Genomic DNA, 24,786 nt, shown 5'->3' with positions numbered 1-24,786 from the left:
GTGGTCAACTCAAAGAGGTTTGAGGAGGGATTGTGAGGAACGGCCATGACCATCACAGAGTGTCAGATGTTTGACTTTAATGGGACCATTTCAACATTAGGGCTTGGTTCAAAATCTGACTGGTGTCATCACTGCATTAAGTTGTACTATGAGTGGGCATTAATATTGGGAGAAATCTTAGTGCCTGATATTGGGATGAAAGGATTTTTCGAGATATTGATTGTAACTTTATGAATAAAGAGCTTTTTGGTGAAACATTATGAAAATGGGACAAGAGAAGTTTTTAAAAGGAGTTAACATGATCTAAGTAGAGGAACACATGTCAAAGATCACATCATTGAAGAGATAATTTTGCATTCCAGAAGGATTCTGAGGAAACCACAAGGGAGGGAGAATAGAGGTCCGCTTAATGCACGCCATTGCAATGCACCATCATTGCTTCCTTGTGAAATCAAATATCGGTCTATTTCAGGCATTGGCAGGCCGCACTGTGCTACAATGGTTAGTTAGCACTGCTGTTGGACAGCGCGAGGCACCCGGGTTCAATTCCAGCCTTGGATACTTTCCGCATGGGGTTCCTCTGGGCACTCCCGTATCGTCTAACAGATCAAAGATGCGCAGGTTAGGTGGGTTGGCCCTTGATGTCAAAAAGGATAGGTGGGGTTACGCGGTTACGGGGGTAGGGTGGGAGTTGGGACTATGTTGTGTGCTCCTTCAGGGGCTAGGTGCACAATCGATGGGCCGGGTGGCCTCCTGTGCAGTAGCTATTCTATAAATTATGGACGGATTAACTAAAGATTTTAACGATGGTCAAATGTTGCAAAGAATCATATACAGAAGTGGTGCTTTGGCCCATCAAGCCTGCACCAGCAAAATTAAAAAAAAACCTCTAATCTACACTAATTCCGCATCTCAGCACTTTGCCCACAGCCGTGAATGTTATGGCATTTCAAGTGCTAACCAACCACTTTCAAAATGTTGTGAGGTTTGCTGCCTCAACTATCCTCCCAGGCAGTGCATTCCAAATGCCAAACACCCTTTTCTGGAAAATGTTTTTCCTCAAATCCGTTCCAAAATCCCTACCTTTCAACTTAAAATTATGACCCATTTTTGTTGACCTTTCAAGTAAGGGGTTCAGCTGCTTTCTATCCACCATGGCCATGTCCCACTTAATAAACTGCACCTCAATCAAGTCGCCCCTCAGCCTTCACTGTTCCAAAGAAAATGGCCCGACATTATTCAGTCCTTTTTCTTGGCTAAAAAATACCATCCCAGGAAACACCCTCCTTAAACTGTTCTGCACCCTCTCTCGTGTGGAGACGAGAAGTGAACAAAGTACTCCAGCTGTCGCCTAACGAAAATCCTGCACATCTCCAGCATAACCATGCTTCTCTTATAATCAATGCCATGGCTAATAACGGCAAGTGTTCTGTATGTCCTCTTCTGCTGCCTTCAGGGATCTGAGCTTCCTGGTGTCCTGTCATTCATTGGTGTTACTCCTTCTAAAGTACATCACCTCACACTTTTCAGGCTTAAATTCCATATGCTACTGACCTACCCATCTGACATATCTATCTAGATCTCCCTGTGAGCTAGACTTCACTGTCAAACACCCGGCCAATCTTTGTGTCATTTGTGAGCTTACTTATCATCTCCCACCCCCTTATGTTCTCCTATATTGTTTATATGTATCATAGACAATAAGGGACACAGTACTCACCCCTGTGGTAAGCTTCTGGACACAGGCCTCCAGTCACACAAGCAGCATTCCACCTTCTGTCTCCCATCCCTATTTAACTTTGTTATCAATCTCCCGTGTGGGACCTTGCCAAAGTATTGGCTGATGTCCATATAAACTACATCAAATACACTAATTGACAGATCTGTTTACCTTCTGAAAAAAAGAATGTTAGCCATGCCCTCCCCCTGACAAAGGCATGCTGACCATTGCCAATGAAACTTTGCATTTCCAGGTGGAGATTGATTCTGGCCTTCAGAATTTTTTCCAATATTTTCCCTACACCGATGTGAGACTCACTGGTTTGTTATGTCTTGCGTTTTCTCTACCCCCTTATTGAAAATTGGAACCACATTAGCAGCCCTTCAGTCCTCTGGTACATTCCCTGTGGCCAGAGAGATTTTAAACATTTGAGTTGGAGCCCCTGTAAATTGCTCCCTGGCCTCCTACAACACTTCTGGATTGAATATTACAACACTTCTGGATCTGGGGAATTGTCTCCATTAAGCCCACTAAATCCTACAGTACCTCTTCACCCCCATGTCAATCTGCTCAAGAACCTCATAGTCTCTCTGTCTAAGTTCTGCATCCATACCCTACTCCTCCAAAGTGAAGACAGATGTGAAGTACTCATTTAATATCGTACCAATGCAATCCTGCTTGATGCTCAGATTACGCCCTTGTTCTCTAATGAAATCCTACTGTTTCCCTGGCTATCCTCTTCTCCTTTATATACTTATGGAATATCTCTAATATTCAATTCATTTTCAGCAAATATTTTAAGTATCCCGTTTGCTTTGTAATTTTAACTTTTTTAAGAGCATGAGCCTATGCTTGAAAATAAAAGGCTTGGTATGTGCTAACCTAAACTTAAATTGATGTACTTATCAAAATACTCTACCCTGAGATTTTTGGAGGGATACACAATATGCAATGTTTTTCATGTATTACTATTTGCTTACAGGAAATTTCCTTGCTTTCATTTGTTGGTGTATGATTTATGTCAATCCAAAACATCCAACAATTATATTTACATAGAATGATAGGCACAGCAGTAGGCTATTCGGCACATCGAGCCTGCGCTAGTATTCAATATAACTATGACTGACCCTCTCTTTCAACATAATACCCCCGTCCCTGCCTAATTCCCTCAACACCTTTCCAGTCTCGGAATATGTTCATTGCCTTCTTATATTCAGTGCCTTGGTCTCCTCGTTTCTCTTCATTTCAGTCCTAAATGGCTTGCCAGTAACATTACAGTGTGACCCCTTGTTCAACAACCGTCCCACCCCCAGCTAGAGGAAATAATATTTCTGCATTCAGTCTGTCAAACCCTTTCATAATTTTGGGCGTTTTTTAATAGATTTACGTCAGGATATCTCAGGTAATGCAGATTGTTTTCCCAGTAGTATAATGTACGGGCTTTATTTTGGTCATAATTTATCATTATACAATTCTTCTTACAATCCTATCGTCGAATTGTCCTTATCCTGGCCAGAAATATTCGTTGTCCCATTTCTCTGTTTGTTGTTCACACAATTTCCATTGAGTCTGAACAGATATTCCACACTATTCTGAAGCTACTTTCTGATTTACGTTGTGTCTGTCCATAGGCACAACTATTTGTGCAATAATTTGGAAGCTGAAACAATCCAGTTTACTGGTTAAAGTATATCCGGTCACTGTAATATTTATGTGCGAAATTCAAATTTACATAAGTGTATCAACTTACAGAACAAACAATATATGTTATCGGAAATCTGTTGAGATTGTCCAAGATAGCGAGCAGTAAAGAAATTGATTTGTTCCCATTCTGTTTTTCTGTCTAATTTTAATACTCAACGTATCTCTAGAATCGCCTGCGAACATTACCGTCAGTGTAATATGGCTAACTGTCAGAGCACTGGATAACATAATTGAAAGGTTTGGTGATAAATGAATAATGTTGCGAATCAAATTATACAAATTAGAAGTGATATACTAAGCGGTGGGAATGCAATACTAGAAGATGTTGTAAATTATAACTCAAGACTCATTTGTATAGTAACGGCTCCTGAGGATGTTTCCCAGTAACACGCTGGTGACAACGACTGCTGCTGATTTGCGGTGCAATGTTTCGACTGTATGAGTCTAGTGGATGCAATAAAACCATCTAAAATTAAGGATTCAGTAAACTAGAAAGACTTGCCTGTTATATTTGAAACAAAGATTGAAATGCACACAAGAGTCATAAACCTATGTAAAACCACACGGACGATTTGACCCGCCGCTGCCATGGCTACCAGATAACGAGTGATGTGTTTTGTCAGACCACACTTCCTCTGGGAGAAGTTTGCGATCGTCCGCAAGTTAACTGTAAGGAACAGAGAAGAATGACTTTATTTCGATGCTTTCCCAGAAAAATGTCAAGAAACATTTGAAGTCAGTGATGGAAGAATGTGAATCTCAAACTTTGCGATCTCAAAACAAAATGTTTTAATTTAGTTAATGTTTACGGATGACCAGAAAAGTTGGTGCTGAACCTAGGACGCTATGTGAACGATAATAATGCAAATAAACTATTAATACCTGATAGTGGAAATATGCCGCGGTTTGTCAAAGCCCATCGGTTTCCGAAATTGTTTTGGTTTCACAAGCAAACATATGCTCTTTAACTTCTACGAGGCTCTCCAAAACCAAAAACATGTATGTAAGGAACGCCTATTTGTGGCCTTTCTAACATCGAGGTTGCCTATTATCCTGTTGTGTTATGGTCATTTCAACATGGGTAAATCATTCGTTTTCGGTTGAGTTCTGATCTGTAGAACATTTCGCCCTGCTGTCAAATAGTTTCAGGCAAAAAAACTTGCATGTCGCATCATCCATATCTAAGTGAAACCATCTTTATTTCCCGCCATCTTACACCCAGAAACATATTCAAAGCTGAAACATTCAGGTTCTGAATAGAAGTCATAGCGGGCTCAAATCTTTAAATGTGATTCTCTCGCCAAAGGTGCCGCCAGACCTGTTGAGATTTTCCAGCACCTTTTCGTGTATCTGAGAGCGCCGGAACTCGGTGTTTGTTGCATTTCGCACAGGCATTTGGACATTGACAAGTCCCAGCGCCTAACATAATCATTGGGTATGCAGGCACTCAGGATTTCCAAGCTCACAGAGTGATGAGGTGACATGGTTGATAGATATGCACGGGGTCTACAGTCAGTCAGAAAGGCAAATATAGTCCAGTTACTCACAATATCTATAGTTATAAAAAAGATGCCAGCGCATAATTGTGTTTTTGTTGGTGTTCGGGCTTATCCTTGAGGTTATATAAAACATTTTTTTTTAAAAATTATTTAAATTAATTAACTAGTTGAATATGGCTGGACAGGTGATGTGCTGTTGCTGTATGATGATGGACCTGGTGGATCCCATTGAGACCGTCAGTGACCACATCTGCAGCAAGTGTTGGCTGCTCGAGGAACTTCGGCTCAGAATTGATGAGCTGGAGACCGAGCTGCACACACTGTGGCACATCAGGGAGGGGGGAAATTACCTGGACACTTTGTTTCAGGAGGCAGTCACACCCGGTAGAATAAGCACTGTTAATTCGGACAGTGGTCAGGGACAGAGTGGTGTGACTGCAAGGGAGGCAGGTAGGGGGATCCTGAGTTTAGGAGTTGAGGAGCCTCAGCCCTTGACCTTGTCCAACAGGTATAAGGTACTTACTCCCTGTGTGGATGAGGAAGAGGGCTGTAGGGAGGATGCGTTGACTGACCACTGCACTGTGGTACAGGAAGCCATTCAAGAGGGGGGAGCAAAAAGACAAGTGGTAGTTGTAGGGGATTCTATAATTAGGGGGATTGATGGCATCCTTTGTAAGCCAGATTGAGAGTCCCGCATGATATGTTGCCTGCCCGGTGCCAGGGTGAGGGACATCTCTGATCGGCTTGAAAGGATTTTGGAGAGGGAGGGGGAGGATCCAGTTGTTGTGGTCCACGTTGGGACTAACAACATAGGTAAGACTAGGAAAGAGGACCTGTTTGGGGATTATCAAACACGAGGGACTAAATTAAAGAACAGGTCCTCCTGGGTTACAATCTCTGGATTACTACCCGAGCCACGTGCCAATTGGCATAGGGTTGAGAAAATTAGGGAAGTTAACACGTGGATAAAGGAGTGATGCAGGAAAGAGGGATTCCATTTCATGGGGCATTGGCATCAGTACTGGGGCAGGAGTGACCTGTACTGTTGGGACGGTCTTCACCTGAACCATTCTGGGACCAGTGTTCTAGCGAATAGGATAAATAGGTTGGTCACAAGGACTTTAAACTAGCAAGTTGGGGGGAAGGGAAGTGTAAAGCTATGGACAGTACAATGGTTAATGGAGATCAAGGCAACAGGTTACGTGACAGGTTATTATGTAGAGATATGGGTTCAAAGACAAGGAAAATTAGGAGAAGAGGAAAAATAAATTGCGAAAAGTTACTGATCAAGGTGTTAGGATTCATAACAAAGACATAAAAAACAGCATAAGTGTACTTTACCTGAATGCTCGTAGTATACAAAATAAGGTAAATGAGTTGATGGCGCAAATCATCGTGAATGACTATGATTTAGTGGCCATTACTGAAACATGGTTAAAAGATGGTCACGACTGGGAATTAAATATCCAAGGGTATCAGACTATACGAAAGGATAGAATGGACGGTCAGGGCGGTGGTGTAGCTTTGTTGTTTAAGGATGGCATCCGGACAATAGTAAGGGATGATATTGGTGCTATGGAGGACAAGGTTGAATCAATTTGGGTGGAAATCAGGAATAGTAAGGCGAAAAGGTCACTGATAGGAGTAGTCTATAGGCCACCAAATAGTAACAGGATGGTCGGGCAGGCAATAAGCAAAGAAATAACGGATGCATGTAGAAATGGTACAGCGGTTATCATGGGAGATTTTAATCTGCATATTGATTGGTTTAACCAGGTTGGTAAAGGCAGCCTTGAGGAGGAGTTCATAGAATGTGCCCGGGATAATTTCCTGGAACAGTATGTAATGGAACAAGGGAACAAGCAGTCCTAGGTCTGGTCCTGTGTAATGAGGCAGGATTGATTAATGATCTCATAGTGGGCAGACGCAGCATGAGTTCACAAAGGGTAGGTCGTGTCTGACTAATTTGGTAGAATTCTTTGAGGACGTTACCAGTGCAGCAGATAACGGGGAGCCAATGGATGTGGTATATCTGGATTTCCAGAAAGCTTTTGACAAGGTGCCACACAAAAGGTTGCTGCATAAACTAAAGATGCATGGCATTGAGGGTAAAGTGGTAGCATGGGTAGAGGATTGGTTAACTAACAGAAAGCAGAGAGTGATGATAAATGGGTGTTTCTCTGGTTGGCAAGTGACAAGGATCAGTTATGGGCCCGCAGTTGTTCACAATTTACATAGACGATTTGGAGTTGGGGACCAAGTGCAATGTGTCAAAGTTTGCAGACGTCACTAAGCAAAAAGTGCAGAGGATACCAGAAGTCTGCAGAAGGATTTGGATAGGTTAGGTGAATGGGCTAGAGGCTGGCAGATGGAATTCAATGTTGCCAAGTGTGAGGCTATCCATTTTGGGAGGAATAACAGCAGAATGGATTATTATTTAAACGGTAAGATGTTAAAACATGCTGCTGTGCAGAGGGACCTGGGTGTGCTGGGGCACGAGTCACAAAAAGTTGGTGTGCAGGTGCAACAGGTGATTAAGAAGGCTAATCGAGTTTTGTCTTTCATTGCTAGAGGGATGGAGTTCAAGACTAGGGAGGTTATGCTGCAATTGTATAGGATGTTGGTGAGGCCACATCTGGAGTATTGTGTTCAGTTTTGGTCTCCTTACCTGAGAAAGGACATATTGGCACTGGAGGTTCACAGAAGAGATTCACTAGGTTGATCCCAGAGTTGAGGGGATTAGATTATGATGAGAGGTTGAGTAGACTGGGACGGTACTCATTGGAGTTTAGAAGGATGCGGGGGGATCTTATTGAAACATATAAAATTATGAAGGGAATAGATGGGATAGATGCGGGCAGGTTGTTTCCACTGGTCGGGGAAAGCAGAACTAGGGGGCATAGCCTCAAAATAAGGGGAAGTTGATTTAGGATGGAGTGTAGGAGGAACTTCTTCTCCCAAAGGGTTGTGAATCTCAGAATTCCTTGCCCAGTGAAGCAGTTGAGGCTCCTTCTTTAAACATTTTTAAGAAAAACCTTTCTAAAGAATAAAGGGATTCGGGGATATGGTGTACGGGCTGAGTGGAGCTGAGTGGAGCTGAGTCCACAAAGATCAGCCATGATCTCATTAAATGGCGGAGCAGGCTCGAGGGGCCAGATGGCCTACTCCTGTTCCTAGTTCTTATGTTCTTATGTAATTGGGAGAACAAGTTACAGAATATGTGTGGAGCTAAATAGCAGAAGATCGAAACAATCGTAGAAATAAGGTACTAAATTTGGGGGAAGCTAATTATAACAATATTAGGTAGGAACTGAAGAATCTTGATTGGGGCGGATATTTGGGTGTAAATCAATATCTAGCATGTGGGAGGCATTCAAATGTCAGTTGATAGAAATTCCTGTATGTTCCTGTGAGGAAGAAGAATAAGTATGGTCAAGTTTCAGGAATCTTGGATAACGAGGGATATTGTGAACCTACAAAAGAAAAAGGAAACATTTGTAAGGGCTAGAAGGCTGGGAACATGTGAAGCCTGTGAAGAATATAAGAAAAGTAGGAAGGATCTTGAGCACTGAGTTGAGTCATGAAAAGACATTGGCAAACAGGATTAAGGAAAATCCAAAGGATTTTTATACATATATGAAGAGGAAGAGGGCGGCCAGGAAAAGGGTTGCCCACTCAAGGACAGGGGAGATAGTCTAAGAATGGAGCCATAGGAAATGAGCCAGGTACTAAATGAGAACTTATAGAATTTACAGTGCAGAAGGAGGCCATTCGGCCCATCGAATCTGCACTTGGAAACAGCACCCTACTTAAGCTCACGCCATCATCCTATCTCTGTAACCCAGTAACCCCACCCAACCTTTTTGGACACGAAGGGCAATTTAGTATGGCCTATCCACCTAACTTGCACATCTTTGGACTGTGGGAGGAAACCGGAGCACCCGGAGGAAAGCCACACAGACACGAGGAGAATGTGCAGACTCCACACAGACAGTTACCCAAGCCGGGAATCGAATCTGGGACCCTGGAGCTGTGAAGCAACAGTGCCAACCACTGTGCTACCGTGATGCCCCTGAATACTGACTTTATATATCAGTATTCACCAAAGAGAAGGACTTGGTGGGTAATGAGTCTGGGGAAGGGTATGGCAATAGTCTGGGTCACATTGAGATCAAAAGGGAGGAGGTGTTGAAAAACGTTCAGGTAGATAAGTTATCAGGGCCTACAATGCATCAAAGAAAAAGAATGACAAATGGAAAATGGGTATTTTATACTAAACTGATGAGAAACACAAATAGGTACGACGATCACTTGTCTGTGTAGATAAAAAAGGAAACTTTAGCAACCACAAGCGTGGGCCCAATACAGACAGAGAGTAAAATATTTACAATACAGAATATGAAAATATCATAGAAACTAAACATACACGTTTTGCCTGTCTTCAAGAAGAGAAATACAAAATGTACCCGGAAAGAATTGAGTGTCAAGGGAATAAGCACTAATGAGGAACTGCAAGAAATTGATATTAGTAGCAAATGATATTGGCAAAATTAATGGTACTGAAACTTGACATGTCCTCTACAGTTGAAGTTACACTATCCAATAATAATATAATAATTGCTTATTGTCACAAGTAGGCTTCAATGAAGTTACTGTGAAAAGCCCCTCGTCACCACATTCCGTCTTGTACAAACATACCTCTTGTCATGTGAGTTCCCTTTAAGAAAGTTTTAGTCTCTTATCATGTGACTTATAGCACATTGCGCTATGGCTGTGAGGTGAGAGGGGGTTTCAGGAGTAGCTTGACTGCTGAGGGTTAAAAAAGGAGAAATAAATGTTTTTCCCGGTCTTTCTATGTTTTCATTTTAAAAGCTGTTCCAGTAAAAATACACATTGGGTTGTTGCTAACTGCCTTGGTAACTTTAAAGGTATAGTTGATTTCCGAAGGAGTTTGAATCTGCTAGTTGACACTGGATCAGAAGTTCAGGAAAAGGACCAGTCCCATTCAAGTGAGAATACAAAGCTGGGCCATACCTGTAAAAATCGTTTTTTGGTTTATTGGATTTTTTTATTGAATTGGAACAGCTAAGGGGAAATGCATTAACTGTTATGTACATATATTACTGTAGCTGTGTAGTGTCTTTATGTTTGTAATTGATAAAAATTATTGATGTGTGTATACATATATATATGTTAACTACATTCTTAGAATAAACCTTGTTTTGATTAAAGTGTCTAGGGAGTCTGATGAATCACACCTGACGTGACGGACTTTTGTGCTCATCCTAGCCAAATTCAACATAACAGTTAAAGGTCAGGTGAATATACTTTGGAGTTTCGAAGTCCTAGCCCATAACACTTCAGAAATAACACAATTCTCTGGAAAAAATTGGAAGTGAGGTAGCAAGCGGGAATGACCATGAGTTTCCAGGCATTTGGGCCGGCGAGGCCGGCAATGCAATTCAACATTAATTGGTCTACTTAACGAGGCCTCTCAGGCCTCTATCCGCAAATGAAGGCTTGCCAGCTGATTCACAGGGACCGTGCTTGCCAGCCTCCCGCTAACAAGGTCAACAGCACTTAAGCTGCATTTGCTCAGCCAACCCCAGCCAGCTTGCAACAATGGTGCCGCGGGGAACGGCACCACGATTTGGGGATGCTGACTTGGGGAGGCTCAAAATGCGGTGGATGCCAGGTGGGATGTGCTGTTCTCCGAGGGCCTGGAGGAGTCAGCCAGTGATGCCTGGGATGAGGTGGTGGCAGTTGTCAGCTCGGGCGGTGTGACCAGGAGGACTGGTCTTCAGTGCCTGAAAAAGGTTAATGACCTAAACTAGGCAGCACGAGTGAGTCGACACCAATGCCCCTCCACCAACACCACCCCCAAAAAGACCATCCACCCCCAAATCCCCATGTGACCCCCCAGCTGTTCCTCCACCCCTTCCCCTTCAAACGTCCCCACCCCTCCCATCACCGTGAACCACGTGTGTGGCTAATGATGCCCTCTCTGTTTCTTCTCAGGAAAAGTTCTCCCACAGCCTTCAGGAGACGGCTCCGACCAGCAGAGGGGGTACTCGACTTAAGAATCCTCACCTCCTTCGAGGACCGTGCTTTGAGGAGACTGGGGTGGCCAATGTCAGGTCAGTCAACCATGCGGAGGCTGGTTTTATGCCGCAGAGGTGAAGAACTACCAGGTTCCACCCGGAGTACCGTCAAACGTGAGTTGTTATTGCCTTAGTGACTGTCCCATCCCTCCCACGAGCATCTGTCCATTCTTCCATAGGTCCTCCAACCGACGGTGCCAGCCCATCCTGAGCGGCACCCTCTCCTTAATCCAAGGAGAACAACTTGGGAGATAGCTCCGAGGATGCACCTGCTTTAGTCGTGGCACACTTGTCATCCCCACGCTCCACCAGCGCAAATACACGCACCTCGGTGGAACACGTTAGTGGACAGGCTTCGGGTGCACAATCTGGTGAGCACCACACTGCTGATAAGGCACATCGGGTGGAGGCAGGAAATTCCAGGTGAGACACTGGTCAGAGGGCTTCAGGATCGCATGACCCAGCTGGGTCCTAGCCTGATGCTGAGCCTGTGGTACAGAGGTACTGAGCTGATGAAGATGATAGGGAGCAGCCAGGACATTTAGAGGGAGATGTCAGCATCACTCCTGCAGATCCATAGACACTTGGAGGAGTGGCAGGGGCTACAGACACCAGAAATAGCAGTGCCAATGAGTGGAACCCAGGCGAACACAGCTAGAGTGGAGACCACAGTAGAGAGCATGGTGCACGACATCGGCACCATGTGTGAAGGTGTCCAAGATGTCATACAGTCGGTGAGGGCCATAGCTGAAGTCTTACAGAATGCTGGGTGATATCACCCAGTACCAGGCCGACCTTGATGAGGTTCGGTGGGATATGTCCTGCTCTCAGATGGGAGTGTCCATGGCACTGCGGAGCTTATCCCAGTTGTAGCAGGGCATAGCTGAGACGCTGTAGAGCCTGGCCCAGTCACTGAGGAGCGTCGCTGGAGGTATCGAAACAATGCTGCGGAAATGGGAAACCGCCAGGACTGGAGAGCCAGATGATGCAGGGGCAGCTAGGATACGAACCAGCTTCTCCTCCATCCCAAGGTGAACCACATTGACCTTTGGCCACCGAATAGAGGAGGGGATGCTGACTGCCAACCCAGTCGCTTCCCATGGTGTCGTGACGGTGGCCCCCCCCAATTTCCGCCCCCCCTGATGAGACTGCCAGCACACGGGACAGGGCGACACGGTTGTGCTTATATTGCTGACAAGTGAGCCATGGCCCTCCGGCCCCAGAGCCCCCAGAGGGCCACCGGCAGGGGCATCGAAGGCCACAGGAGGAGGTAGGCAGCTGGCTGCCTCCACCTTAGATTTTCATCCTGGGGAACACCATGACGTATGGTAGAGCTAGGAGGGCCAAGCACGTTGAGGATCACTGAGGGCACTGGGGGAGGGAGGGAGGGGTATCTATGGGAGTGGATGGGGAGTGGAGGTTGGGGTTGGGGAGGTGGCACCACCTGGAGTGGAGTTTGTACACACATTAAACATCTTTTTGCGCAACCATTATGATGCCTCAGTCACTTCCTTCCACAATGCGCATTGACCTCCAGACTCTTTCCCCATATCCCCAGGCATGCCCACTTCTCCCCATGATGCTCAACAGCCATGGAAATGTCTGGGGAGCTGTGTCCCATCACCTGCGTAGTCGAATGTTGCATGTGGGGTGTTGACTCCTGAAGTGTTCAAGCACAGTGTCCAGGTATCAGGTTTTATTAGGATGCTAGACAATGAGTCCCCCATTCTACATGGCTCGCCCACCCATAGGAATCCACTTGGCAAATTAAGTGCTCACTTAATCACGATTGCTGAGGCCGGATGGGATTAATCCTAGGATTCTCTGGGAAGCTAGGGAGGAGATTGCTGAGCCTTTGGCTTTGATCTTTAAGTCATCTTTGTCTAAAGGAATAGTGCCAGAAGACTGGAGGATAGCAAATGTTGTCCCCTTGTTCAAGAAGGGGAGTAGAGACAACCCCGGTAACTATAGACCAGTGAGCCTTACTTCTGTTGTGAGCAAAGTCTTGGAAAGGTTTATAAGAGATAGGATGTATAATCATCTGGAAAGGAATAATTTGATTAGAGATAGTCAACATGGTTTTGTGAAGGGTAGGTTGTGCCTCACAAACCTTATTGAGTTCTTTGAGAAGGTGACCAAACAGGTGGAAGAGGGTAAAGCAGTTGATGTGGTGTATATGAATTTCAGTAAAGCGTTTGATAAGGTTCCCCACGGTAGGCTACTGCAGAAAATACGGCGGCATGGGATTCAGGGTGATTTAGCAGTTTGGATCAGAAATTGGCTAGCTGGAAGAAGACAAAGGGTGGTGGTTGATGGGAAATGTTCAGACTGGAGTCCAGTTACTAGTGGTGTACCACAAGGATCTGTTTTGGGGCCACTGCTGTTTGTCATTTTTATAAATGACCTGGAGGAGGGCGTAGAAGGATGGGTGAGTAAATTTGCAGATGACGCTAAAGTCGGTGGAGTTGTGGACAGTGCGGAAGGATGTTACAAGTTACAGAGGGACATAGATAAGCTGCAGTGCTGGGCTGAGAGGTGGCAAATGGATTTTAATGCAGAAAAGTGTGAGGTGATTCATTTTGGAAGGAATAACAGGAAGACAGAGTACTGGGCTAATGGTAAGATTCTTGGCAGTGTGGATGAGCAAAGAGATCTCGGTGTCCATGTGCATAGATCCCTGAAAGTTCCCACTCAGGTTGAGAGGGTTGTTAAGAAGGCGTACGGTGTGTTAGCTTTTATTGGTAGAGGTATTGAGTTTCGGAGCCATGAGGTCATGTTGCAGCTGTACAAAACTCTGGTGCGGCCGCATTTGGAGTATTGCGTGCAATTCTGGTCGTCGCATTATAGGAAAGATGTGGAAGCATTGGAAAGGGTGCAGAGGAGATTTACCAGAATGTTGTCTGGTATGGAGGGAAGATCTTATGAGGAAAGGCTGAGGGACTTGAGGCTGTTTTCGTTAGAGAGAAGAAGGTTAAGAGGTGACTTAATTGAGGAATACAAGATGATCAGAATATTGGATAGGGTGGACAGTGAGAGCCTTTTTCCTTGGATGGTGATGTCTAGCACGAGGGGACATAGCTTTAAATTGAGGGGAGATAGATATAGGGCAGGTTCTTTAGAGGTAGGTTCTTTACTCAGAGAGTAGTAAGGGTGTGGAATGCCCTGTCTGCAACAGTAGTGGACTCGCCAACACTAAGGGCATTCAAATGGTCATTGGATAGACATATGGACGATAAGGGAATCGTGTAGATGAGCTTTAGAGTGGTTTCACAGGTCGGTGCAACATCGAGGGCAGAAGGGCCTGTACTGCGCTGTAATGTTCTATGTTCTATGTTCTAATTCCTTATTGGCAATTGCCTTCTGCTGCACAGCCAGAGGCCTCAGACGTTGGTAGGGGTTGGTCCTTGTGGCAGACGGGCTGGGACAGGGTTGCCCGGGAACGTATACATATTATCTAGGGGTTGGCACAGTTGTGCCGCAAGAGGTTGCCCTGGTTACCCTCCCCCCAGCACCTCCGAACCCCCACCATCCTCTCATGGTGGCCCACCCCTGCTGAGCACTGGGGTGGCAAGCCCAGCACCCCCGGGCTCTTTACCTGTGAGCAAAGATGGCTACTCACCTCCTTGGCTCCCCACAGAAGCTCTTCAGCCATTTTTCAAAAGAAGTACTAATCGGCGCCAACGTGAACACTTGCTGGTGAGGCCATTGAATGATGGGAAGCCATTGGAAATGGGGTGGTTCTCGTTAATTCTATGGAAATTGAGTTTAAGTGGTGATTATTGGTTTCTCACCATGCTACAGCGAGATCCTAATTTCGCCCTAGGGAGCGGGCAGGTTTAATCACAAACTGTTTGGCCTCTCCCACTATTTACCAGCCTTATTACGCTGGAGCGAGAGCTTAATGGGGCCAGAAAATGGCTCTCAATAGATGCATTTCAGATCATCTTATATCGAATTTACAATGTCTCCTGTTGCCTGTCCTGTGCAAGATGGAACTCAACAATTTTACAAAGGAGAGTGTACAAAAAGGGGAGGAACCGACCTGTTACCTATCATCAGTCGCAGGAAAATATTGCAAATAATGAGACATTAAACACTTAGAGTTTAATGGTAGGATGTGGCAGGATCTACATGGATTTTTGAAACAGACTTTGTGTTTTGCAAATCTGCTGGAGTGTGTTTTGAAAATGTTATAATCAGAATATGGAAGGGAGTATCAGTGAATGTCGTGTTTTTAGACTTTCAGAAGTCTTTCAATAACAATCCACCACACAATACTTTAGGAAATAAAATTGCAACACCTTTGACTGTGTATAATGAAGCTAACGTTCAACTGCTGCAATCAAATCAGAAATCTACAAGTGCATTATCTAAAAAGGATTTGAGTACAGTAGTAGTGACGTCTTCCTTCAATTTTTAAAGAAAATTGCGTTGATGAGACGCGGAGTATTGGGCACAATTTTGCTCCATTAAATTAGGAAAAAAGTTATTGCCACAGAGGGAAAACATAGAAGATACGCAGACCTGTTTCTGGAATGGTCGGATTATGCTCTGAAATGTTTGAAGCAGTGGGAGATGATCTCGTTGAAATGTACAAAATACTTAAAGGGGTAGACAAGATAGATGCAGGTAGTGTTGGGGAGTTTAGAACCTGGGTACACAATTTCAAAATAAGGAGATCAGGGCTGTTGCTTTTTTCTCAGTGGATTGTGAATGTTTGCAATTCACTGGCCGAGAGGCTTAATTGAGATAGCTTAAATCATAAATTGGCAGATTGTTAAATGTCATTGAAATGAAGGAGAGACGGTTATTCAGAGAAAGCAACACTGAGTATAATGATTGGGCATGATCATATTGAATAGTGGGGCAGGCTCGATGGGCTGAATGACCTTCTCCTGTTCAAATATCCCTGTATTCCTTGGTACCAACATGTCGTGTGAATTGGTGAGCCGACAGATAACAGAAAGTGGAAATGAACGGGTAACTTACAGATTAACAGCTGTGACATATGGGATTCCGCAAGACTCAAAATGTGGGGTGAGGATGTGACTGTGGGAAAGGTACAAAAATTATGTAAGGGGATTTAGCGATGCTACGTGAGTGGGTAACATCATGGAAGATAGAATATAGCATGAATATAGAATATAGTTATATGGGAAAGATGGGTAAAGAGGGATATGGGCCAAGTGTGGGCAATTGGGACTAGTTTAGTGGTAACTACTGGGCGGCATTGGCAAATTGGGCCGAAGGACCTGTTTTCATGCTATTAACCTCCATGACGCAATGACTTTATGAAACAGGCGGCGTGATCTACTGGAGTGAGAAATCAGGAATGCAGATTATCTCTTTGTAGGTGCATGATTGGAAATTGGAATGTCCAAAATGGACCTGGGTGAACGTGTTCATGGTTTATAGCTTCTGGGACGTCACTCCACACCAAGTATGGCTGAGCAGGAGTTTCTCCCGCTCATACCACCTGCAGTGGCGAGTTGGAAGGATTTTGCAGGTTGATAAATTGCTGGCGTCGTTGTTAAAACTCCTTCCTTGTCCATCAGCATCAGTGACAGAACGCAGCACTTTTGACTCAGCGGTAAGGATGCGCAGGACTTCAAACGAGTTGCTGCAATTAATGGAGCTTTGGTGGGATAACTTCTGGAATACTGCGCACAGTTTTGGTCTCTCATTCGTATCAGATTATGTTTGCAGCGAATAATCCCCCTGAGGATGGCTGTGCTGACGGGGATTTCCACTGAGGAGAATTTGAGGCACCGTGATCTGTATTTGTACTCGTTTCGGATAATGAGATCTGAACACATTTAAACATATAGACAATCCCATAGCTCTCGGCAAGGTACATGGAGAAATGGTGTTTCCCACGCTCACGTGTCAATAACCAAGGGAAAAGAAAGTCTACAAATTGGGGTCACCAATTTAGAACAGAAGGGAGAAGCGATTTTTTTTCATTTGAAAATGAAAATCTTTGGAATTGTCCAGATCTGAGTATCGTAGTTGATCTATGAATGACTATGGTCAAGAGAGAAAACCATGCATTTTGGGATAAAAGCGATAAAATACGATTCCTAAAACACAGAACTGGGGCGTCATTCTCCGACCCCCCGCCGGGTCGGAGAATGGCCGTTGGCCACCGTGAATCCCGCCCCCGCCCCCGCCGAAGTCTCCGAAGGGAGAAAAGTCGGCGGGGCGTTAATGGCGCCGCTGCCGCGGAGAATGTCACGGGTCTGCGCAAGGCAGCCGATTTTCTCCCTTCCGGATGGGCCGAAGTCCCGTCGACGTGATGACCGTTCACGTCGACGTGAATTAAACCTCCTTTTCATCGGCGTGACCCGGTGCTCCAGGCTCACGCCGACCAGCGAGGAGGTGAGTGACGGCCTGGGGGGTTGGCTCTGGGCAGGAAATGGCGTGGCCGCAGACTGATTGCGTGAGGAGAGGTGTGTCTCGGCTTGTGTGTGTGTGTGTGCGGCGGGGGGGGGGGGTGGTTAGAGTAGGCTGGGCTCCGGGGGAGTGCCGGGAGGGGGTCCGTGCTGGGGTGGAGGTTGGGGGGGGGGGTCCGTGCTGGGGTGGAGGGTGGGGGTTGGGGGGGGTCCGTGCCGGGGTGGAGATTGGGGGGGGGGTCCGTGCTGGGGTGGAGGTTGGGGGGGGGTCGTGCTGGGGTGGAGGTTGGGGGGGGGTCCGTGCTGGGGTGGAGGTTGGGGGGTGTGGGGTCCATGCTGGGGTGGAGGTTGGGGGTTGGGGGGGGTCCGTGCCGGGGTGGAGATTGGGTGGGGGGGTCCATGCTGGGGTGGAGGTTGGGGGGGGGGGTCCGTGCTGGGGTGGAGGTTGGGGGTGGGGTCCGTGCTGGTGTGGAGGTTGGGGGTTGGGGGGGTCCGTGCTGGGGTGGAGGTTGCGGGGGGGTCCGTGCTGGGGTGGAGGTTGGGGGTTGGGGGGGGTCCGTGCCGGGGTGGAGATTGGGGGGGGGTCCGTGCTGGGGTGGAGGTTGGGGGGGGGTCTGTGCTGGGGTGGAGGTTGGGGGTGGGGTCCGTGCCGGGGTGGAGGTTGGGGGGGGGGTCCGTGCTGGGGTGGATGTTGGGGGGGGGTCCGTGCTGGGGTGGAGGTTGGGGGGGGGGTCCGTGCTGGGGTGGAGGTTGGGGGTTGGGGAGGGGGTCCGTGCCGGGGTGGAGGTTGGGGGGGTGTCCGTGCCGGGGTGGGTGATGGGAGGGCAAATGAGTTGGTCCACCTGGCCAGGTGCCAGCCTCCAACAGTTGGACCCATGCGGTCCATGCCACCTGGCTGGGGGGAGGAGGGGATATGGGCAATGATGACATGTCGTCGTTCCCCTCCCCCCCCCACCAGGCCGTCATGTTTTCAGACCATCCAGCGATGTTGGCCGCCGTGGTGGCAGCCGCTCATGTCTATGTTGCCCTGGATGAGGAGGAGGAGGAGGAGGAGGAGCGTGCCAGAGAGGCGGCGCAGGCTGCTGCAGAGGGGCAGGCGGCAGCCGCCCAGGCTGGAGGGACACCTGACCGACAGGACGAGGAGGGGGAGGAGGACGTCGCGGCCCCACGGCAACGGAGGCACCCGAGGGCGCCCCGTGTGTACCGGCCCCGGCAGTCATACCAGGACCTCACGGACCGGGAATGCAGGAGGAGACTCCGGATGAGCCGGGAAACCGTGGCACACATCTGCCACCTGCTGGCACACCTGTCACCGCGTGGCACTGGCGGGGGACACCCTCTCCCCGTGTCCGTCAAGGTTACGGTGGCCCTGAACCTTTATGCAACGGGGTCATTCCAGGCACCGAGTGGGGACCTGTCCGGCATATCGCAGACATCGGTGCATCCGGGCAGTGACAGATGCCCTTTATGCCATGGCGCACCGCTACATCCGCTTCCCCGTGGACCGGGCCAGCCAAGATGCCCGGGCCGTGGGCTTCTCTGCCGTTGCCGGGTTCCCCATGGTCCAGGGCGCGATCGATGGGATGCACGTCGCAGTGCGGCCACCTGCAGAGAACAGGGCCGTGTTCACTAATAGGAAGGGGACCTATTCGATGAACGTACAGGTGGTCTGCGACCACCGCATGATGATCCTGCACGTCTGCGCCCGTCACCCAGGCAGTGTACACGACTCATTCGTGTTGTCGCGGTCATCCATCCCCGGCATGTACGAGGGACGCCACCCCGGCTGAGGGGCTGGTTGCTGGGCGACAGGGGCTACCCATTGCGATCGTGGCTGATGACGCCTATACGGAGGCCACGCAATGAGGCGGAGAACCGCTACAATGATGCCCATGTAGCGACAAGGGGAGTGATCGAGAGGTGCTTTGGCGTGCTGAAGATGCGTTTCAGGTGCCTGGACCTCTCTGTATCGGTCAGATAGGGTCGGCCGCATCACTGTGGTGTGCTGCGTCTTGCACAACATAGCCCAGCAGAGGGGCGATGTGCCGCAGGCAGAGGAGGGCGGAGTGGAGGAGCAGCAGGAAGAGGCGCAGTCCTCCCCAGATGAGGGGGATGGGGGCAATGGTCAGGGCAGACAGGGTAGACACAGGCGGGTGGCTGTCCACCGTTACCGGCTGGCCCAGTGGGCACGGGACAGACTGATAGACGCCCGCTTCACTGATTAGATGGGCGTGGGAATCGGGTAGTATGGCCACAGACCGCACACCATGGCAACAGCCGACCACCCACACCCCCCCACCCATCCACCCACCCAGCACCCTCACCCCCCTCCCCAACCCCACACACCCCACCTGCATGCACACCACCCCCCCCCCCCCAATTGCCGATCCACCGGCGGCACAACGGGCCGGGCTCACCCAGTTGCGGGTGGACGTGTGTCTATCGCAGGCCATGGAGGATGATGACAACCCGCCTCCGATGAGCTCCTGGCTCTACATCGTTGGACTATGTCTGACCCATGGCCACAGTACCACCATCCACCCGGACCATCCCTGCATGCGGCTGTGACACTGCAGCGCACGGTCCCGTCCTCTGCCCGGGGGATGTTGATGGCGGCCCAGGGGGAAGGGGGCAGACTCACCTGGGGCTGAGGTAAGACCACCCGTCACACACACACTTGCGCTCAACGTACATGACACGCCCGCACACTTTGGACAGAGCACAAAGGCAGCTTCGGTAGGTGTAACATTGACTTTAATAACCAAAGGAGTTCATGCACGTGCCCTAGCCCCTAAAACTCACCTGTGCCCTGCACCCGTGCCAACTTCCTCAGTGTCTAATTGTTTGGCCTTACGGGCCCTTTGACTACGTCTACGTGGTTCCCCAGACGGTAGAGCAGAACTGGAGGTGGACTCCTGTGATTCCTGCCCTCTGACACTGGATCCCTTTGGCGGCCGTTTCCTGGGACGTCCTGGCCTAGATGGGCCAGGCTGCGGCCCGGGTGACTGGGATGGCGAGCTGCCAGCCTGTCCTGCCCGTTGCCCACCCGATGCACCTGGGACGGAAGGGGGGAGTCCGAGGTGTCGCGGTGTACCGGGACCTCCCCTACAGAGGGAGCCGGGAGGGACCACACCACCTCCTCCTCCCTCGGGGTGCCCGATGGCCCCCAGGCCTCTACATGGGTGGGGGATGCGAACGGACTGGCCATCCGTCGCGCCCCCGACATCTGGCGCTGCCAGTCCTGGAGGCCCGTGTTGGTATCGACAGGGGTCTGCAGGTTTGCAGCCATGGAGCCCAGGGGGTTGTCAAACCCTGTCTGTGACAGTGCAACGCCGGCTCGCACATGGCCACTGGCGCCGATGCCCTCAGCGATGGCCTGCTGAGACTGGGCCATGGCCTGCTGAGACTGGGCCATGGCCTGCAGAGACTGGGCTATGGCCTGCTGAGACTGGGCCATGGCCTGCTGAGACTGGGCTATGGCGTTGAGCGCCTCTGCCATCTGGCGCTGGCACTGGCTCATGGCCTCCTGTGAGAGGGCAGCCATTTCCTGGGCCACAGACGCCGCCTGCACGGAAGGCCCCAGGCCTCGCAATCCGTTCCCCATGTCTGACACCGTCGCACCCATTGCCTCCACCGCGGACGCCACCCGTGCGGTGTCAGCCTGGGTGGCACGCATGACCGGGACCACTCCCAGCTCCTGGACGCGGGTGGACTCCTCCACCTGCGACCGCAGCCGCCGCAAGCCACCCGTCACCCTATTCGCTCGTCTCCGTGTCGGTGGTTGCATCGGATCTATGTGTGGGTGTAGTAACTGCAGGAACCCGGGATCCATCTGGGCGGCAGATGTTCGCTTGGCCTGGGCTGCCCTCCGACCACCCGGTCCCTCTGCTGCTCCTAACTCCACCTGCTGTACCGGGACGGCTGTGTTGTGCGCACCAGTGAGTGTACCAGACGCCTCATCACTAAAGTGCCCAACCGTGGTGAGTGTTTCTGCGATGGTGGAGGGTGTTGGTGACAGCAGTGGCGTTGTGTCGTGCTCTTCGTCCCACTCTGACTCCATGGCACTTTGGGGTGGGGGTTCGTCTCCACCCATCCACTCTGAGTCACTGTCCGGTATTTCGTCTTCCCGGGTAGGGGTGTCCTGGGTAGTGGTGTCCCGGGTAGGGGTGTCCTGGGTAGTGGTGTCCCGGGTAGGGGTGTCCTGGATAGTGGTGTCCTGGGTAGTGGTGTCCTGGCTCGGATGTGACGGGGGCCTGTGGCTGCCCCCCTCATCGCTGGGTGGTCGCTCCCGCACGTGACGGGGGTGTCGTCTCCCTGTTGCTCCAGGTCTCTCCGTCTCCCGTGGTGTGCGAGGGGCATCCTGCGGGCGTCGCATGCTGGAGGGTGCGGGTCTCTCCGTCTCCCGTGGTGTGCGAGGGGCATCCTGCGGGCGTCGCATGCTGGAGGGTGCGGGTCTCTCCGTCTCCCGTGGTGTGCGAGGGGCATCCTGCGGGCGTCGCATGCTGGAGGGTGCGGGTCTCTCCGTCTCCCGTGGTGTGCGAGGGGCATCCTGCGGGCGTCGCATGCTGGAGGGTCCGGGTCTCTCCGTCTCCCGTGGTGTGCGAGGGGCATCCTGCGGGCGTCACATGCTGGAGGGTGCGGGTCTCTCCGTCTCCTGTGGTCTCCGAGGGGCATCCTGCGGGCGGTGTGCATCTGTGGGGATGGGTGCCTGGACGTTTGGTCCTGCGATACACAATGAAGCATGCATGGTTAGACATCAGGCAGTGATCAGGTGATACGGGGGAGGGGGATATAGGGGAGGGGGGATATGGGGACGGGCTGTTGATGGCTCACTTGCTCGTGGGCCCCCGACCTCTGCATCAGCAACCTCCCGGTCCTTCAGGTCCGCCAGCCAGTTCCAGGGCCCTTTCCTCGTGTACGGTCAGTGGCCTCTCATCAGCGGGCCCTCCTCCAGTCCTCACATGCTCCCTATTGTTGTGTGCGCGCTTCTCCTGTGGGGGGGGGGGGGGTGGTGGCAAGGGTAAAAGGCAACAGTGTTAGGCAGGTATATGAATGCACGCCATCGGTTGCGCGTGCATTGCAGAGGTTAAGGTTAGGGCTGGATTCACTTGGGGATATGGGGGAGGGGGGATATGGGGGAGGGGGATATGGGGGAGGGGGGACATGGGGGGGGATATGGGGGAGGGGGATATGGGGGAGGGGGATATGGGGGAGGGGGGATATGGGGGAGGGGGGATATGGGGGAGGGGGGATATGGGGGATATGGGGGAGGGGGGATATGGGGAGGGGGGATATGAGGGAGGGGGGATATGGGGAGGGGGGATATGGGGGAGGGGGGATATGGGGGAGGGGGGATATGGGGAGGGGGGGATATGAGGGAGGGGGATATGGGGAGGGGGGATATGGGGAGGCGGGGCTCACCCTGCCTGCTCTGACGAGGTCGTTCACCTTCTTGTGGCACTGGGTGCCTGTCCGTGGTGTCAGGGCCACAGCGGTGACGGCCTCTGCCACCTCAAAGAACAAAGAACAAAGAAATGTACAGCACAGGAACAGGCCCTTCGGCCCTCCAAGCCCGTGCCGACCATACTGCCCGACTAAACTCCCTCCACAGACGCCGGCTGTGGCGTGGGGCAACTCTGCGGCCGTGCCCGGGATACATGGCGTCCCTCCTCTGCTCCACCGCGTCCAGGAGCGCCTCCACATCGCGTGACTCGAACCTCGGGGCTGAGCGACGGCCAGCCATCAAGTCGGGTGTTGCGGTCGGCTGTTCCGGTCGGGTGGGGGGGAGCTGCGCGGCCTTATGAGCCGTCACGCCGTGCAGCGCATATGACGCTGCACGGCGTGAACCACTGCGCAAGCACGGATCCCGTTACGTCGCTGCTAGCCCATTTCGGGCCGGAGACCATCCGCCCATTTTTATGACGTGACGCAAGTGGGATTTGCGCCGTTTTTTGCGCCGATCGGCGGACTTTCCGCCGATAATGGAGAATTTCACCCCTGATTCGGGATCATGTGGGAAAAATTGAGAAGGTAATCCATGATCGAACTGAATGGTGAGACACGTTGGGGGCTGAATGGCCGAATTTTCGTCCTGTTCCTATAATCCTCCCTTCCTATGGTCTCAATGTTGAATTGTATGCACTTCTACGCACGGAACTTTAGGATGTGATCATGTGACCAGAGAACACCAGTGCCTCTGTAGCCTCAGGGTATCGAGCCAGACATCGCAAGAAAGCCGGAATAAATTTCCTTTGAACACACTTACTCTACAATAACTGCCACATTATTCCGTATCTTCTGAAGATTGTCGAAAGTACCTAGATGCAATACTTACTGCATCAGCAGCGCTGCACTGAATTATCCTGATGTGCTGCCCTCTGCACAATATTGCAGGTCAGACATAACTCATATATCTTTTTTTCCTTATAAATTGGATTGGCGAACTTAATTTGAAATTCATTTGGAATAGTGAACATGGAAATGGGTAATGTGCAATCTCCTCACCTACTTCCTTCATGCAGAGTCTCGTTTCCTTTTCCCGCTAAAGAATGCTCACTCACGGGACAATCTCTCCCCTGTTGCCCACTGCAGCATGCAGTGTCTGGACTATCATCCCCAAATTCTGACTCCAGGATCTCTGCAATGATACAAAAGTGTCATGAGTGTACATTGAACCTGTCAACAGAAAAAGCGGTGAAAGTACCCACGTTACTGCATCAATGGTCACATCGCCATAATGTTTCAGTGGGATGGGGGCACTTTTAACTGGTTGCACATTTTTTTATTGCGACAGAGACTTCACTTCGAGTTTCGCCATTGCTGCTCCTATGATTCTCTCGTGATCCGCACGGCCTGAAGGCATTGGTTTCCGTCTGTGGTGCATTATTCGGACAAAACGACAACAATCACACCACTGCAGTCTGTGGGTTACAGGAAGACTTCCTCGTTTCATTGTCACTGCTCACTACCCATAACATTCAACACTCACAAGAACATCAGACAACCGAAATCCCTGAAATCCATAAAGTTAACGATCAACACGAAAATAATTCAAAACGGTTAAATATACTCAGAGACCCAAGCTCCCTGAAATCCTTAACCTTCACGATCAACATCTAGATTACTGAAAAGTTCCAAACATGTTCACAGCTCCAAGCTGCTAAAATCCGACAACAATCCGAAATCTCCGAAACTCATTTAACACTTCCCCAAACATCTATTCACACGACTCAACACCGCCAGAGAACCCCCAAAGAGATGTGCGCTCAAAACTTTAACCAAATCTCCTTAAGAACTCTTAAACTTAAAACTTTGGGCAACAGCCCAAAATACATGGCACAATCCTTTAACTGCTTCTCGTACACTGCACC

The 24,786-nt window shown here is 49.8% G+C and overlaps 1 protein-coding gene across 2 annotated transcripts in view; it reads right to left on the bottom strand.

The window, feature by feature from the left end:
• Positions 1-766: 766 nt before the first annotated feature.
• The window catches only part of LOC140390087 (protein phosphatase 1 regulatory subunit 1C-like), a 235,765-nt gene continuing 211,745 nt past the window's right edge, over positions 767-24,786 (bottom strand). For both annotated transcript variants that reach the window (XM_072474987.1, XM_072474988.1), the window contains 2 exons: positions 23,921-24,053; positions 767-4,091 (listed from right to left, as the gene is read on the bottom strand). In XM_072474987.1, coding sequence (XP_072331088.1) covers positions 4,088-4,091; positions 23,921-24,053 — 137 coding nt within the window. In that variant the 3' untranslated portion in view covers positions 767-4,087. The remainder of the gene's footprint in view (positions 4,092-23,920; positions 24,054-24,786) is intronic.

Source organism: Scyliorhinus torazame, chromosome 14, assembly GCF_047496885.1.
Source record: "Scyliorhinus torazame isolate Kashiwa2021f chromosome 14, sScyTor2.1, whole genome shotgun sequence".
NCBI classification, from domain to species: domain Eukaryota; kingdom Metazoa; phylum Chordata; class Chondrichthyes; order Carcharhiniformes; family Scyliorhinidae; genus Scyliorhinus; species Scyliorhinus torazame.
The sequence above is the reverse complement of the archived record's forward strand: the minus strand, read 5'-3'. Positions and strand labels throughout refer to the sequence as shown.